This window comes from Hypomesus nipponensis, chromosome 13, assembly GCF_054491055.1.
Source record: "Hypomesus nipponensis isolate SF chromosome 13, ASM5449105v1, whole genome shotgun sequence".
In the NCBI taxonomy this organism is placed as follows: domain Eukaryota; kingdom Metazoa; phylum Chordata; class Actinopteri; order Osmeriformes; family Osmeridae; genus Hypomesus; species Hypomesus nipponensis.
This window is the reverse complement of record NC_140373.1, coordinates 15124913-15143929: the sequence shown is the minus strand read 5'-3', so window position 1 is coordinate 15143929 and position 19017 is coordinate 15124913. Positions and strand designations below refer to the sequence as shown.

General features: G+C 39.0%; 1 protein-coding gene across 1 annotated transcript in view; it reads right to left on the bottom strand.

Moving 5' to 3' along the window:
- Positions 1-910: 910 nt before the first annotated feature.
- plekhm1 (pleckstrin homology domain containing, family M (with RUN domain) member 1) overlaps positions 911-19017 on the bottom strand; it is a 31380-nt gene continuing 13273 nt past the window's right edge. The window contains 8 exon segments of the mRNA XM_084669749.1: positions 911-2852; positions 3204-3361; positions 3496-3559; positions 6008-6201; positions 8823-8968; positions 9114-9518; positions 9521-10105; positions 18684-18858. Coding sequence (XP_084525875.1) covers positions 2744-2852; positions 3204-3361; positions 3496-3559; positions 6008-6201; positions 8823-8968; positions 9114-9518; positions 9521-10105; positions 18684-18858 — 1836 coding nt within the window. The 3' untranslated portion in view covers positions 911-2743.

Below are 19017 nucleotides of genomic sequence, written 5' to 3'. Positions count from 1 at the left end.
CTACTGTATGTGCTACTGCTATTACTATCCCAGCTATAATTTCAGCTACTAAAACTAATATTATATGATGTATTATAATATGTTTACTGCTTCTTCAAGTATTTCTACAGTTTAACAGTGCAGATTTTGGCTTCTTTTGCATTGTATTTCAGCTCTTAGCTTTGTTAAATGCTGCAGTTCATCTTCCACACTGCCATTTTTATATTTTCCTGCTGTGCTGGTCTTGACTTTTTGGCATCGACACTTTTTCAGCAAAGCCATTGGAATATTGAATATTTTCAGCAATTTAACTTAATTTCATCTTTGCGCTTGCTGGTACATATTCGGATTTCTGTATTCTCAGCAGTTATTTCAATTATTGTCGGCTTTTCTCATTTCTGTGTTTTTACCATAAAAATATATATATATTTTCAGCTTATTATTTCAGTTTTTTCAGCAATTTTCTGAAATTAATTTCACCCTTCAGCATTCCAACGCATTTTCAGAAGGAAATGCCTTTTCTATTTTTTTCTTTCTATTACATTTTGCAAATTGTTTAATACTTATCCAGAACCAATCTGAATAGTTACACCGTTCGGACGGACATTCCTGACATCACAGCTGACAACTACCAACTGGTTTACTTCACAAGGAAAAAATTTCAGATTAAGGCTGTAATATTTAGAGTTGCCATTCTGAAATGTATAAACTAAGCTGACTGAGAGGAGACCAGATAGTACAATGCATGTATCTGCAATGCATGTGCCTGCACATCAAGGCACAATAAGTTACAAATCTTGGCTTATTCCTAAATAAATGTACTTCACACCTTTTTCAATGGATATCGATTAGAACATAGAAATGTATGCTTATTTATTTACATATGAAGTGTTTGTCTTAAAGAGAAGAAAGAACCAAGACCTCACATCCGTTCTGTTAATCTGTTGATCTATTAAGTGTAATTTATTGAATACAAATGACTTTATAAAATGCTGGCATTTTAATCAAGTACCCCTTCATAATCTTAACATGCACGTTCAATTTAAAACAAAGAGGAAGAACATGAGTGAAATCTTAAACAGAAATGATCTTTTGTATGGTTATAGTCCGCCTCACAGACAAATGAGATCCCAGCCTAGACTAATCTAGGCCACGGTCACATGAAATACAACCTTTTGTCTTTCCATGGGTATATATCACTGATCTGACATGAGGAGATATAAGTAACAGCTAGGTACCTTTTCAACCATCATGAATGCAATACCATGGAAGCTTAGCGGTTACAGCATGTTATGAGAATTAAATCAGGTCACATGTCCAGGATTGAGTCTAAGTATCAGAATAGGCTTCATTTGAGTCTTGTAAATAAAATCCAATGCTAGTCATATATTAACAGTCTTGCCAATGTGTTTAAGTGTAACTATGCCCCCCCCCCCCCCACAAAAAAAACCTAACCTTAACAATGGGAATAATAATCATTTAAAAAGCCATGTACAGAAAAATGTCCAGTCAATACACCGATTAAGCTCCTGATTTTCTTCTATCTATTAATCTATGAGTTGCTGACAGTCAGCTATACTGTACAACTCTAGCTGCATACCATAATTTGTATGCACATCTGTGTTTATTTTGATAAATGACTAAATACGATGTCAAACTAAGAATTCATTCTAAAATAACTTACATTTAAATGGTCCACGTCTATAGTCAAAAGTATGGTGATTACTTTTAAACATTAAACAATTGTTTATTTTTTTGAAATATAAATATATTTCACACTGTCGAAATATAAATATAATTCTGTAACAAAAATGTATTTTGTTGAGACAGTGAAAAGCTATCACCATTTCTTATTGCTGTTTGGCACAGTTTCCATTGCACCACAACATCACAATTCTACAAATCGACAGTAATCTTGACGGTAACATCAAAGTAACCGAAAGGCACAATATAATGGCACAATATAATCAGTATCTGTAAATGCAACAGTTTCAAGTAGTTTGTTTTGCAAGTATTTATATGGATCTTGTAGGTCAGGTCAAACAAAGTAAACATTCAGTTTGTAAAAGATACATTTACATTTTGTCATTTAGCAGACGCTCTTATCCAGCGACTTACAGTAAATACAGGGACATTCCCCCCAAGGCAAGTAGGGTGAAGTGCCTTGCCCAAGGACACAACGTCATTTGTCACAGCCGGGAATCGAACCAGCGACCTTCTGATTACTAGCCCGATTCCCTAACCACTCAGCCATCTGACTCCTTGTCCCCCCCTCAAGGTTTAAGGAGTGTACTGTAAACATGAAACCAAAATAAACTTATTGCATGCTACACAATAATGTATATCTGTGTCAAATATTTGATTTGTGTATGAAGTAGATAAATGTTCTTGTCCGTCTTTTGATTGATAGGCTTTTTAAAATAAATTGTCTTTTAAAAAGTTTAGTGAGTTGACCACTAAAGAAATGTACGGAATGAAACGTCCCTTTTTTCTATATTAGACTTTGAAACAAACATTGGGTGCAAGTGTGGGTGGCCCCGACTCATTCATGACTTTAATTGCACTTGGGATTAGTTCATAAAACATGAACAAGGATTATAATATGACTAACTTTTTCTTGTTGTTTCTCACTTGCTGTTGTTTTAAGGTAGACGGGGCCTTGTGACAGAAGAAATCTAATCAAATGTATTTGTATAGCCCTTTTTAAACTCCAGCATTTCACAGAGGGCTTCACATATGCCCACTGAAAACACAGCTCAGTATGTCAGTCCTGCATATCTCTTTCCAGGTACTTCTGAAGACGCAAGCATCGCGGACACGAGAGTGACTGGGTCTTGCAAGCAGTGTGAAAGACAGCCTTGCACACCATACACCTGTGGTGAGAGAGTGTGGGTAACTTCAGATTCTTGAACCACAAATAAATTAAGTGTGCTTAGATAAGCATAATATGTATATTAAAAAAAACTCATGATTGGGTATAAAATAATATGTTGAGCATGCTGAAAACGACTGATTGGTAATACTAATAATAATGTCTACATTGTCTACAATGTCCATTGTCCATATAACTCTCAAGACCCTGTAAAAGTAGTCGCCAGGTGGTGGAGCCTCTTGGTACTAAATATATCTTCTCCAGTAGGTATGCCTCTCTTTAGTCCCTCTTTTCTAATGGTCAGTTACAGATTATCAATCTGTAACATTACTGGAGGAGGATGAGCACTTACCGGACTGTGGTCTCAAACTGAAAGGGGAAGATGATGTCATTGGCTTGACATATTTGACAGATGAATCCTCTCTGGGTGCAAAGGTCACATTGGTGAACATGGCTAGACGCAAACTGGATCAGGGTGTTTAGGTAGGCAGCATACTGGCCATTGGCTATCTGAACAGACAAGTGAACATACACAAACAAAAACACATACAGGGACACACACTGAATGACAGGTGTTTTTTCTGATCAAACCATCTTATTTATGACATAATTTTGCACTTATTAAAAGACATGAGGAGCAATACCTGTTGTAAGTCCAAGACACTGTAAAGATTACTTGATTCTAACAGATAAGTGCGTTGATCCAGTCTTCGGAGAATAGGAGAAAATAAGTAATTAATTTAGTGCAGTGAACACACAGATAAGCCTACTCCAATCTGAGCTGTGTGTACACAATCTGTTCAGAGACAGTATCAGAGGTGGACAGGTCTGGGAATGAATGAGGAAGTCATATAGACAAATAATTTGATATGGTTTGATTTCACAAGCCCTTTTTGTTTAGAATTTCAGAGGATACTTGAACACACCAAAAAAAAACATGCTATTGTTCCAGGTCTGGTGACTAGTTTAGTTTAGTTTGTGGCAAGTTTAGCTGGACCCATACTGGTTTTGCTAATTCACTAAATGCCTTAGTAAACGGAGGGACAAACTTGCTGTGTCCTAAATTGTTTGATCATTGAAACTGTGATGGTGATGCTGTAATTACACAAATGTAGTTAACAATAAAAGCCTATTTCATATAGGGAACTGTGACAGTGTGCTTGTAACTTAACGGAAGGGTGAACACACATGTACATAATCCCAAATGGGTGTTGCTTAATGACTTGGTGGTGAAATTTGCATGAAATGTGCTAGGGATGCACCAATATGGAATTTTTGGCTGATGTAATAACTCTTTATATTTAGAAGCCAATAAACGATACATGCCGATAAATAGAAAGCCTGAGTCTGATTACAAAAACAAAAGGCAAACAAATACAGTGGACAACTGTTTTTATTAAAAGCTTAACTGCATAAAACATCTAGATCTTTCTTTTACCAAAATTATTTTTAAAAATTAAGGGGTTCCAGAGGTGGAAATAATCCATAATTTATCAGCTTTAATTTTATGAGCAAATTTTCTTATCGGACCAATAACAATAAAACTAACAGTGCGTGTCCGCGATAGCGATGTGAGCGATGCAATGCTTTCCATTAATTTCCAATGGAGCCAGGCGTGGTGCATTGTGAGTAGGGACGCAACCCAAGCGATTCGAGTTGAGTTTCTCAACTTTATGTAAATGAGGAGCGTACCGTCGGCAGTACACAACCGGTTACCCTTAGTGTCCGGTAGCATATTGTAACGTTTAGTCTTTCACCCTGAATAAAATAAAATACAAATAGGGGAAGTAGTGGATAAGATCATGCTACATCTAGCTAGTGTACTGGATTTCTTGCATCATGTATGTAAAAGTTTTGTTTTATTGATATTGTGAGACTGCGTTGCACACTATTAGCGGCGTTTGCGTCCAATCGCGTACTGTAACATGTAATCTTTCACTCAGAATAAAATATGGCAAAAAAAGAACCAGAACTAGTTTGTATAGTAGATAACATCATGCAATATCTAGCAAGCATATCAGATTTTTGCTTCAGGTGTGTAAAAGTTGTATTTTGATCGATTGCGAGTATGTAAACCCAAGTCTGCACACTTTGCCATGACGTTATACAAACTACAACAGTGACTTTAGAGAACTACAATTCTGCATTCATCTGTCTGACACGCCCCCGAGCGTGGTGCACTGTGGGAAGGCAAGCGATGGCAAGCATGTTGCGTCGCTGTAGTGGACAAGCATTGTAAAAATAAACATTTATCTGCCAATAGACCAATTATCAACTGTCAGGCAGGCTCAACTGCTCGACTTTTTAGATGTAGAATTGCCTGTAAAACTGTAAAATTATGAACTTTGTGACATGAAGTGAAGACATGGCTGCCGCCCAACTATGCGGTCTGCTGGACAACATTCTCACTCAAATTTCAAGACTTTCTTGACCCAAACCAAAATTCTGATGTGATAGATCGATGGGGAATCGCTTTCTCTCTTTCGTCTCTGTCCTCCTCGACCTTTTTGGCCTTTTAAAATCTACTTTAAACTATTTGTATGATCCATGTGGTCCTGTTGCCGTTTTAAATGCTATCCTTTCCCGGTTTTCTGCAACCACATTGCGTGCGCATCCCGAATGTTTACAAACAAATAATGGTCTATACCGATACGGCCGCTGATATATTGTGCATCCCTAGAATTAGCATAGAATATGATTTGCTTTCATTGCATTTGCACCTTCTCCCCGTCACACATAGGCCATCAAGTGATTCCCATAAAAAATAAAGGAGGACAAAGTTTCGCCAGTTGAATTTCAAATCAGATTTGTTATAGTGGGAACTGCCCTTGAGAATTAATAAGCATGTTGGTTTAGGCCAGTTTGTGTGCTGGAAGCATGCACAGTTCTTGCATTCAGTTCACCTTTTAATGAATTCCCAATAGATTAGATTATTATTTTTGAGGTTTGTATTTTCCAATTTCATAAAGGTTTAATGTTATAAAATGTCACCTCTGCATAGTTTATGTACAATGACGAAAAAAAGAAAAAAAACTTTTTCTATTGAATGTTACCCTGGACATTTTCACCAAAAATCTCTAAACTGAAATTTACATCACTATACAACCCAACACAGTACACACAAGTTGCACGCAGACAGCAGATGCATACACGCACCTAGACTGGACTTTCTTGCCAACTCCACTGCGGCAGATGAGAACGTAATCTCCGAGGAGGCGCAGTTTCTGACGGAGGTTTCGGGCCTGGATCATGTCTTCAGTGTGGTCCCACAGGCTAGAGTTCAACAGGTCAAGGTGCAGCAGTGGTTCATGCTCAATCTGTCTTAGCAGCTTTAGGGCCTGTCTGGAAATCTACAGAAATAATGAGCAGCTAAACAACATGCCTGTGGAATACCTAAAATGGCAAAAGATGATGAAAAAGGCACAATTATTAACTAAACGGTGAGGTGCGCTTGCATCGGTTGCAGCTGGGCCATTATTTTATCACCTCCAAACGTATTGCTTAAACATTAAACATCGAAACATTCAAAGATTTTTCATGTGTACTTTCATTTTACAACTTATATTTGTTTCTTTTTAAAAAGTATGCATACTTATTTATGAAGATTGCATAGATTAAAAAGCATACATTTGTTGTTGCTCATTTAAGAATGCCAAGAGTGAAGTCTAGAATGAAACGGTTCTCTTCTCATTTTGCTTTGTGCAAGAGGGAATGGTGCTAAATGGCAGACTCACTGAGTTTATGGCAGACTCACTGAGTTTAAACAGTTGCATCAAAACGAAGAAATAGGCCAATCCTGTGTAAAATTGGTCCCAACCTGTAATGGCATTTTTTTGACATAGTTACAATATCAATGTTCCTTTAAGAGATAAAAAGTATGTTCCTTTGTTATAGACAGTCAAATGTAAGGAACTGAGGTTTTGTGGACTGAAACTCTGTAGAAGGGACACTCGGATGGTCTTAAGGTATTTGTGCTGTTGTTTTAGTTAGGTCTGGGGGTTGGGCAGAGCTGACCTGACCTTTTGGCCAAGGAAATGAAATCGCATCCCTTGACTATTCAGATCTACACAGTGCCACTCAAATTCTTCCATTACATAACCTATATGACTTAATGTCGCTTAAGTTTTATGTTTCTTTATGTATATTTGAGTCCACACATTTGTAAATATAGGCCTGTTTCAACTTAATGGAAATGGATTATGAGGTCGATCGGATTAAATGAGCAAAAACAAGGCACAATTTTCCCTCATTTGTCCTTATTTTTTGTTGTGCAGACAGGAGAAATGCCCATGGCAAGCTAACTAGCTAGATAGAGCGAAGGGCAGTTTATAACACTCAGAATGTATCTCTAAAACGGGCACTCGTCGGACATAAACTCAAATATCTCGAAACAAAAGTTCCAATTGGAAAATGTTCGCTGTTTTCACAGCCCTGTAGAGGAGAACTTCAAAAAGAGGTTGGCGTAAATTTTAGGCTGTGGCATTGAAGTGCAGGTTAGTAGTCAGATAGTTTCACCAATTGAAAAACAAATCTTGGACTTTTGATAAGGAGAGTGCCGAAAATGTTCTGTCGCCGTTTGACTTCCTAAACAGTGGTGGAATTAAACTTTTTTCTTTCCAGTGTCACGTACAGCATTACAGTGAGCTACACTGGTTTAAAAGTACAGGTATATAATGATAATTTCACCAACAAATCGTTGACTTGTTATTTAATGTCATAATAAATCCTAAAACTCACATTTATTCTTGAGGCATGTTTATTATTTTAACGATTGAAAACAGACCTCTGTCGTATGTGTCCAACAGAGGCTAATGTCATGATGCTAACGCCTCACTGAAATATCAGACAGCAGAAAGTAGATGAATAATATCAGCGTGTATCGTATTGTACATTACATTTCACAATTGTGTTTTGTGAAATGAGTTGTCATCACCCTGGCTTTTGCCTGTGGTGTTTCTGCAGCTTCCTTCCGTTTAAGGTTAATAGCTATCTCCCAGAAGTTTATTGTGGGCTCAAAAAACCCTGTATTGGGGTATGGGCCCTTGACGGGGTTAGTTCAGGACACTGGCCTCTTGTTAGGGACAAGCTATGGAAAAACCCCAGGCTGAGAGCGAGGAGCTAGCTGAGTTTTGTCCTGGGCAAAACATCCTCAGGGCGTTTCCTTTTATGGGCCTCTTCTGTGTTCCAGATAAAGTAATCTTTAATAGAATGCTCTGTTCCCGCCAAAAACTACTCTGTTGCTGTGTACCAAATAAAAGCCAGGTCAGGCTGACATAGGAAACAGCCGGCGGGAAAGAACTACCCCTTGAGAACTAGCAACAGGCCAAACAAACAGCCCCCATCTGTTGATCAGTGACCAAGACTGATTGCCAACAGGCAGTCTAAAATGATCTGTATGACGTGTATGAGCTGTATAAATGTCTGATGAATTCTCACAGCCAGTGGGACTTCTCTAGCTGAGATGTCTCACGAATGTAACTTCTAGTTCCTGGCACAAATAAAGCAAACCTTTGTAATCCAATCGATGACTTAAAGCCTATTTCTTGAAACTATTGAAGTAGACTTGGGACACTTTGAAAGTCCACCACAAGTTAGCAAGTGCACGGGTTTATGACGTTAGGGATGTTTGTGACTGTGGCTAGCTAGTTAGCTTCACCTTTAGCCACAAAAACTAAACCTAAACCTTGGAACAGAACGTAAAATCCAATACAAGTAACACTTTCGGGACCAAAACACACTTTGATACCAAAATTGTGTCTGTGGTGCAAAAAATTAGGAATGAGTTCAGATGGAAAAAATAATAAATATATATGACAGAGAACATAGGTTGTGCCTTGTTAGAGGCAAGCACAACCAATTGTAAATTAAACAGGTTCTTAAACTTATACAGATTGAGGAGTACAGTTGGCTCGCAAAGCTAAACCAGTGACAAGCACTAATTATGTATGTGTGTTGGTCCTGTGGGGCTCACCTCTCGTAGACTGAGGTCCCAATTGTGCACCATGCGGGATGGAATGATGCTGGTGTCACCAAGGTGACATGAGTCACAGAAATATTGTCCTGTAAACTCACAGAGTCTGGCTTTCCCGAGGGAAACACCAATCTGCTTAGGGCATCCTGCAAAGAAGTTAGCCATAAAGTAATCGCACACACACACAATTTCTATCAGTGTTACCATTACCGCATTATTGAATCCATCTTTTCAAATATTAAACTATATATTGTATGCAACTCAAAGTGGATCAAAAACTAAGTAGATCACCTGCACATTTGAAGCTCTGTGCATCCAACCCTTTCTCTATGGGCACAGCATATAGATGGGCTAACAACACCCCATCTCCCTTTAGTCTGTGCTGCACCAGTCTGTGAATGTTTCCTCCTATGCTTGAGGGCAGGCCTGGTTCCTCTGCCAACCCATCCTCCCCACTCTCCAGGTATGAATCCAGAGCACCCCTGATGAGAGTCCTCCATGAACACGCATCTTCAAGAGTCTCAGCCCTCAACTTGAGGATCTCTTTGGTGGTAAGGATTTTAAAAAATGCAGGCCCTCCAAGAGAAACATCAGGAACTATGTCTCGGATTTCCTTGATGGGCTGAGAAATGAGTGGCACCTTCCTCTTTTCCTGAACATTGAAGCCTTTTAGGGTTTCTAAGGAAAGAGAGAAGCCAGGGGGACCCAGGTGCGAGCCTCGGGATCGGTGGAAAGGTACAGCACTGCCTCCTTGATGGAGTCTGACTCCAAGTCAGTGGGCCTTGTCCAGTCCAGTTCAAGCAATGGTTTCTCCCCCCCAGCATCTAACAGCTCAGCGGCTGTTCCCATTCGTTCTGGGCTGGAAGGGACAGAGGAAGTGGATGACAGCAAGGAGCATGGAGGATCATCTTGGGCAAAGCCCATCTGTCTGGAGGTTGACTGCAGCACTTCCCATTGGTCATCCGAACGGGGTAGAGGGCGGCACTTGTTGACGGCTTCAATGATGCGGTCCACCCAGTCCTCTGCCTCATCTTGATTGGCTGCCCGGAGGTACAGTCTCTTCCCGGGAAAGGTGAGCTCAAAACGGCCCTCAGAGGAGGTGATGCGAGCGTCCTCACAGCGGAGTAAGGAGCAGTTATCGCAGCAGGTGCGCTCCTCTGCATTGAGGTAGAGGCGGAACTCAAAAGGCGAGAGCTCACAATAGTTGTCACGCCACATTCCCACAGTGCCACGACGCTCGAGGTGGCCCAGTTTTAGCAAACCTCGGAAAGGGTTTGACAAGCCTACAGGAGTAGCACAAATTGAGAAATGCTGCAAATAAATACACAGAGACTGATGAAGCAAATGCAAGTGTCTTGAGTTAACTTCAAATATGCAAGACATCTAAATCATACCAAAGTCAAAACAATAACAACACCTTTCGATTGAATCTTCTGTCACAGGGATTGTAAGTAGTCTTTTTTTACTACAGAAATAAAAAGGTAAACTTAACCTCACTGTAACACAGACTCAACCGACAACACAATGCCAATCTGATCACCTCAGTAAAACACAGTCAGCTTTTACTTTTACAGCTATTACATATTAACTATAGGTTTCCTTGGTTTCCTAAACCCAATATCAGGGTGGTGCTCCTTTAACTAAATATTTGATTATAAATTAAGTATATCTATTCTCAAACGACCACACCCCACTACATCACGCTGAAATTTCACTCATTAGGATCCCTCCATCCGGAGGAAACCTATTATTGTCAGTATCCTAATTATTCTTCTACCATGTTTCTGTTAATAACTCCCAAACTACTATGCTATAGTTTGGCATACTGATTATACTACTTATTACTAGACCACCTACAATGACCCCGATCCAACCATAGGAGGAGCTATTGTGCTATAGTGATATATCCTCTGCCAAATATGTCAGAAATATCTGAAACTTGGTGTGCATGCCTTATTTCTCATGGGAACCAAAAAAGCCTCAGGAGGTTTTAATGTCGGCCATCTAATTAAAATGTTGAATCTATCAGATTTTTCCGCACATTGAAAATATGGGAAAAACGACTGGAAAATCTTAACATTGGCCATGGGAACGAGTGCCAGCTGGTCATATGACATGAAATGTTTTGGACATCCTCAGAAGAGAAGAGGATCTTTTTGCTGAGATACGATCCAACTCTCCACTGCCAATTGCAATGGTGTTCCGGACAAACATTTCAAAAATCTGATAATGTGTGCCAATTCCAAGATTTTACAAATATTTGTAATTAGCCTGTGAGGAATGTGTAAGCTTTTATATAACACATATATATAGCAGAACATTTGATACGGCGGAAATTAACTCCATATAGTGGGTTCAAATTGTCTTGATCCAGGGAATCCAACGGCACCCAATTTTTCTGAGACATACAGTATGGTTTAAAAGTTACGTATGGGGACGCACCTCCAATTTTGACCCAATGGTGGTGCTTAAGTGCTCGAGGGGTAGACATGAAAGTTTGTTTGGGATCAGCTGACTGTCCCAATGAGCCAAAGTTCTAAACTAGGGGCTGCTACAAACTGTAACGGGAGAAAAGGAGGATGCATAATAATAATAATAGGAAAATATAGAAACACAATATGTTGCAAGCCCCCAATAATAATAATACTAACAAAAACAATATGTTTCCTCCTACCTTTAGGAATCCTCCTCCAAGAGAAATCCTAAATAATGTATTGCTAACGCTAAAATAATGCTTTACACATCTGGTTGTAATAAATTGATATTCTGGTTCAATCACCAGTTCATATTTACACACTTGACAGTGTTTAGTAACATATCTGATAAATGTGTGAATATAAGATGAATAATTTAGTTATTGTGAATATTTTAAATATGCATGTTAGTGCTTTCTGCTTATTCAAGTCTGCCTTGCTCCCATTTTTGTGCAAGCTCAAATCTCACTGACACAAGTTTGCACAAGTGCACAAGTTTGGAGTCAAGCACACACATTCAAGTATTTCTGGGGAGGGTAGTCTGTCTGTCTGTTTGTTAGGCAGACATTGTCTAAACTGGCCACAGCTAATGCTACTACTAACAAAATCAGTAAGTCCTCTTCTCCAGAATAATGAAGTTTAATGAATCAAAACCTGCTTAGTATTTTTTTCTTCTTCTTCTGCACACAAACTGGAGACTAGAGAGGTGGCAATACAGGCCCCACCTCGAAGTTGTCACTTTGAAAATTATGGCATTTTGACCCCATAGTGCAAAATGTCTGAAAGTTTGTATACTTGGTTGTTGCTCATGGGAAACAAAGTCTAAAGAACCATAGTGTTGGCATGATGGATTTCTCTCTCAAGTTATTTTTTCCTAAAAATCGACCATTGATCCAGTTGCCTGAAATGTTGTATACATGTGTGCGATACGTTTCTCTACTATGACAAGTTTTTCATGTTTTGCAATTTTCTGGAGGAATCCACCATTGCTGTTTGCTGCTACATTTTAAACTCAGTTTAAAACTAGACAAGCAGGATGTGCCATTCGTCACAAGATTCAAAGCCAACACATCAACAAACCAACAATAGAGGAAATGCGGTATGTTTAAATCAGGAACCTGGAACCCCCCCCCCCCCCCTTAGGTGCATGGCTGACGGTAAATACAGCAGGGTGTGACCCTTATGACACTGTGATACTTCTTTGAAAGTGATGTTTAAGAAAAACATTTTTTATGAGTTTTATGAATCTGTGGTTTGTGACCACACCCTTTTTCCTATTGAGATTTGAATACATAAAAATACCAACACAGTATAACTGGAACACAGTGTAAATGTTAAAGAAGCAACATTACTGTGACAAAATTAGTAATGCAAATAGATTCATTGATAGTCTTTTTCATTTGTGACACGGTCCAGTCAAAAGGGGACTGTCAGCAAGGTAATTTCTCAGTTTTTTACAGATTGTGAAAGTGCAGATTGTAAGCTTTCAAATGATGTGTGCATTGAAATCTTAAATAGTTTAAGAAGATACGTGTATTTGAATGTTGTTAAACCTGGAAAGTTCTAGCCCAGATAATCGGCTTCAAAGATTTGAGACCTTTTCACGCCTTCAGAGAGGAGTAGTTGTTTTGTCTTAATCATTGGAAGCATTGAGCGCCGGCCACAGTGAAGAAAAAAAAAAGAAAACAATATTCGCACTCGATCTTAGATATGCGTTTCATCACCCAGCACTGTACCTGGCCGATTATTGTTCAAGTCATGTGTTAAGTTGTTGGTGCAAACATCTTCCGAAAACAGCCAGACCCATATAGCCTATTCATGGTTTACCAGGGCAAACAAAGAAAAAAATCATCCTGTGCACAATGCAATGCCAGAGAATTGTATTTAGTCCATGGACGTAGGCCAAAACGAATGTAGGCCTATGGCAAAAATGTACGCCCAAACACAGAACGCATGATTGAAAATTGACAACTAGGCCTACTTGTGAAACATTATATTTAAGGGTACTTGACTCAAGACCAAATCTGCTGATTCACTACTTGATTAGGAGGGGGGATGGGATTGTACTTTGTAGACACAAACAGCCTACATACAAAACATTACAGCTAGTACCTAGCATAAGTAGCCCAGGGAAAAACAGTTGCACCATGATGCAAATCACATCACGCATTATGCGCCCCCAACTAAACTTGACGCTTAGGTAAACAAAAACAAAATATAGCTGCAAGCAACAATGGTAAATTCCTCCAAAACATTGCAAACCATTTAAAAATGAATATTCTTCACAAATTGACACTGTGTAGAACAGGGGTCACCAACCTTTTTGTAACTGAGAGCTACTTCATGGGTACTGAGTCATGCAAAGGGCTACCAGTTTGATACACTCTTCTGAAGTAACAAATTTGCTCAGTTTACCTTTAGTTATATATTATTATTGATTAATGATACTCATCCATGTGAAGACACTGATCACGTTAATGATTTCTCACAATAATTATCAACAATGACTTAACAAGGTGGGAAACAGATAATATCAATATTGAACACTTTATTTCTATTAATCTCAGCAATTGTTTTAATTTTCCAATCACTTCTACAACATTTAATTGGAAAATGTCCCATTTTCACTAACCACTGACAAACCCTTTTAACTAATCATAAGTAAAATATAAGTAATTTAACAGCATTAGTTTACAACATTGAAATAAAAACAACAAACAAAATGCAATATTAACTTAAATCTTAGAAAGGGGCTATACAAAGAAATTGGGCAATCCTGTGTAAAAATGGTCCCAACCTATATTAAACTTAAGGGGAGTTCAAGTTATTTTCCTTCAAATGATATTTTTAAGCATTTAATTATATTACATTTAATTAATAAAGAAACCCTTTTAAACCAAGCTGATTCTAACAATGTTGTCACTCTGGCAGAATCTGTCGCTCTGGCAGAATCTGTCACTCTGGCAGAATCTTAGCTGGGATCATGATTCAAACTGCCAACTAAAAATGCTCCCCCCAAAAATACGGTTTGACGAGTTTCCAATTGATTGTTGTCTAGCAAGTAATTAATTAATTCATACCTACAAGGTAGCCAGCAGGAAACTTGACGTGCTCGCTATCTATCAAAGTCAATTATGAATTAAATTAAAGGCAAAACCTCTCTTAAAAAAAAAAAAAATGCCAACAGTATATATAAATATTTTTTATATATTAAATATTTTTCAGATTTTAGTTTTAATTGGCTTGGTGGCCCACCCGATTACCCTCACGGACCACTAGTGGGCCACAGCCCCACAGGTTGGGAATCACTAGTCTACAGTATACTTATCGGTCAGATATTGAATGGCATCGATTGCTTGTGACCATTCGCGTGGTTTATTACTTTAATAATATATCAGTCCCACCACAATACTATTTCAACAGCGCAAATACAGGGAAAACAAAGCTTACAAACTGGTTGGTAGCTAGTACTGTAGCTGGCTACCAGCTGGTACATCCAATGCTTTTGAGAACTGCGTTTCAACTACAGAAGAGCACATCCTAGCAGGAATATTGAACCATTTTGCTCACCTGGAAAACCCGTCTGTGCTCCCTTTTGCTCCTAGCTTCAGACCTGACCCCCGGACCGGTAAGTAACTTGTACAGCTGAGCTAACTATTGCTGCTGCGTAGAGCTAACCAGCATGAAGGGTGAAAACACAGGGTGTTGAGTGTTTCCCCTATTATTTCCAGGGGGCCTTCCCATTCATTTTCAATGGAAGTCACGTGACATGCCCCGCAAGGCAGCCTAGCAAGAGAAGCCAACCCTATTCTATGTGTTTATTAGGGCATTTGTGGACAAGCAACGTTAGTATGTTGTAAATCAAAAAGAAACTAGCTAGCCTAACACAGCTAGCACTGTAGGCTATTTGCAACAAAATAAATTTGATTCCCAGCACCACACAGTCGCTTGTGGGGAGCAAATAGGCAAATTCACACAAATGTAGTCGCTGCCAGTGGATTTGGTGTACTCACCGACAGGCGATCAGGTATATAACAAGGGCAACGTTGCACGAACTTTAGTCGAAAATGAATGTACCTTTTGAGGCAAAGAGCAATAAGCGAATTGCCTGTATGTGTTAAAACAGCTTAATCTCACGCGTCAGTTTTTTTGTTTTTGTAATATATAGCCTAAGGCAAGCACACCCAATAACAACAGGTTTTCCTCCTGACGATGGAGAAATCCTAATTAAAGGCCATGTTGCAGGGTTCATTTTCCAACAAATTTGCTGGCTGGTAATAAACATTTAAACTGTTATCCATTGTATTTGATGTTGTTGGGTGGAATATAAATGGAATATATTACAAAAAAGTAGGTACTATTTTACAGCGGTTTGCAATGATTCTCCTTTCCCCCCACAATGCATTGCATTACGTCACGCTGGGGAGACAACAGACCAAAGCCCGCCTTAAGACCCTTGAGATCAACGAGAGAGAGTAACGAGAGACGAGTAAGAGTGTTCAGCAGTAGATGGCGCAGATTATGGATAAATACATATACATATACACACACACATACATACATACATACATACATACATACACATATATATATATATATATATATATATATATATATATATATATATACACACACACATATATATATACATATATATTAGGGCTGTGAAAAATAACCCGTTATGATTAAATTACAGGATTAATTCGTTATTTTTGTTTGACGCATTTAACGTAATATAACCACAATTCCACCCAATCTGTAACTTCTGGATGAGAAGTTCGTGTTCCAAAAAAACTAAGATGGAACATCCAATAAAACCAAAGTGATGCACACTCTGCGACAGGGCTCCAGATTGCGACCAAATGGTTGCATTTTGCGACCAGTTTTTGAGTCAGTGCAAGCATTTTTTACAAGCACTCGCGCATGTGCGACCTACAAATGTTAAATTAATTGGGTGTGCACAATGTCAGCACACGTTAGCAACAACGCAGATACGTCGTTCTAGTAAGAAAGCGATATCAGCTTTCCTTCTGCATTAGTAACGTAGCTTAAAGTCTAGGAAAGTTGAGGCTATTTTTCGCTAGGTACCTATAAACCTAGCTAAAAGTCTTGGAAAGTTTAGGATATTTTTCGCTAGGTTCCAACGAACATGTCTTAATCTGCCAGACAAGTGGGTGCCCCTTCGTTCTTTTGGTGAGCCGTTTCACAAGCCCGTCTTACCCGGCGTCATGGAGCCTAGCAGCTAAATACTTATTTAGCACTAGCGTTGCTACTGTATCCCTGCCTGTGTTTGAGCTGTTGCGCTGTTATACTCGGCAAGTATCGTGTTGTGGTGTTGGAGGACTGATCGAAGAGTGCATCATACATTTAAGTCATTTAGCTAAGACTTGCATGTACAGTACGTAATGTCACATTAAATAATGTATTTAAACTCGATCTTAAGTTATGGTGCGTTGCAGGGGCGATTCTAGGATCAGACCTATAGGGGTGCTCCGCCCCCAATGAGAATGTGACATGAATACAGTGCCTTGCAAAAGTGCTAAACGTAAACCCCCTTGCTAATATACATCCCTAATTTCACTGGATAACAGTTAATACATTTATGTATTATTATGCAAAATATTGAATGAAAAAACTAAGGATGTCCCTTTCTTCATGAACTACCGACATCAAATGATAATAAACAATATATTTAAGAAAATATAAAAAAAAATATTACACTACTAAAAAGGATCTAAAATTGCCACTGAATTGTACCCTCTCCAGTTACATTAATAAATGCATTGTAGGTCAATATAACGTGTGTGCCCCTTAATTTTCTGCTTGCACTCCTAAAATTTTCAGTCAGGGGCTAGTGTGCTCCTAGTAAAAAAAAGTCAGTCTGGAGCCCTGCTCTGCGGGAAGACGTTTTCGCTCTGGATAAGAGCGTCTGCTAAATGACTGAATGCTAAATGACTGAATGTTATCGTTTCACCGAAGCAATACCAGCCTAAAGTCACCTATAGCACCTCAACGCGAAGCATGCGTTGGTCGGCGAGGGGAGTTCAAGTAGAATGCGCCAAACCACCGAACAGCATAGGGCCCTCACTAAGTCTGTCTGTGACAAGGTGACTAGCACAGTTGCCAAATGTATTGCAAAAAGCTGTAGACCGATTGATATCGTTGAGGACGAGGGGTTCACCAAAGTTTTGTGAGAGGCAACGGGTGACTTGAACATCAAGGTACCGCAAAATCAAAGACGCACACTAATGACAAAAATTCGGAAAACCGGTAATATGTGATTAATCATGATTAATCCACAGAAACCTGTGATTAATTTGATTAAAAATGTTATTCATTTCACAGGCCTAATACATACCTACATACACACACATATATATACATATATATATACATATATATATATATACATATGCATATACATATACATATACATATATATATATATAAGAGAAAAAGACAGAAACAGAGAGCATAGCATAGATAGCTAGCTAGATAAATAGAAATATCTATAGGTAGGTAGGTCGGTAGATTGAGAATGGTGAACTACTGTGTTTGTGCTGGGTGTACTCACACCTGCCAAACACAGCGACACAGACACTAGGCTACCATCAAAACGTAGGCTATCTAATCGGAAATGTGTTTACAACGTCAGGGGAAAGATTTAATTAGGAATTATCTGAGGGGGGGGGGGGGGGACTGGCAAGTTAGCCGCTCATTGCTAAATGATAGCAACTCACCAGGACACTTCACCAACTCTCCACTCATTCTCCTCGCACCGTGCATTTAATTGGCTTTGATGGCCATCTGTTCTCGGCAATTCCTCATTCGCGCTCTCACGCCTGACAGGTTCTAAATGATACGGCTGTGGGTCATCATACATACTATTAGTGGTTCTTGCCACCTCTTCCCAGTCAGTAGCCATAGTTCTAGTACTAGAGAATCACCGAATTGCATACAAAATCCTGCTAATACCAAAAACAATAACACCATTTGGAGACATTTTTTAAATGATACACATATTTTGAGTGCTTTATGTACCCATTAATCAACAGCGGTGGTCAACCTGCAACATGGCCTTTAAACTAACAATGGCCGGGTTTCCCCGATTTGTTAAGAAGCTCTTAACGCTAAGAGCGTTCTAAGAACGCTCTAGAAAGCTTCTAGAACACTCCTAAGAAGCTCTTGGCGTTAAGAGCTTCTTAACGAATCTGGGAAACCCGGCCAATAACAATAGATTTCCTCCTACCGGAGGAATCCTAATAATAATAAGAAGAAGATAGAAAAATGTAGAAGCTTCGCTGCTTGACCCTCAAAAATGGCTTACTGAGACAAAATCAGTGGTTAGAGTGCAACATCTACCTCTGGTTTGGTCTGGAATTCTTACCTATTTGTCTTCGGTGAATCACTTTGGGGGGTGACTGGGGGGCCTTGGGCTCAAGAGGGGGTGAGGTTGAGCAGTTTACATGAGCAGGGGCTAAACCATGTAACTCGGCATGGTCAGACAGTATATCCAAGTGAGGCTTGTAGATGTCATCCTCAGATATCCAGGAGTAGGAATGCTGGACACAGAAAGAAGAGTTACTGCTGGGTCACCATAACAAAAGAATGCTGCTTCGGAAAGGCAAGGATACAAGTTAATCTCAAGATTAATAGTTTGTCAACTTTTGTGTTAGATGGTGAACATAGATTTTTTTTTTTTTTTTACATTGTTATTTTGT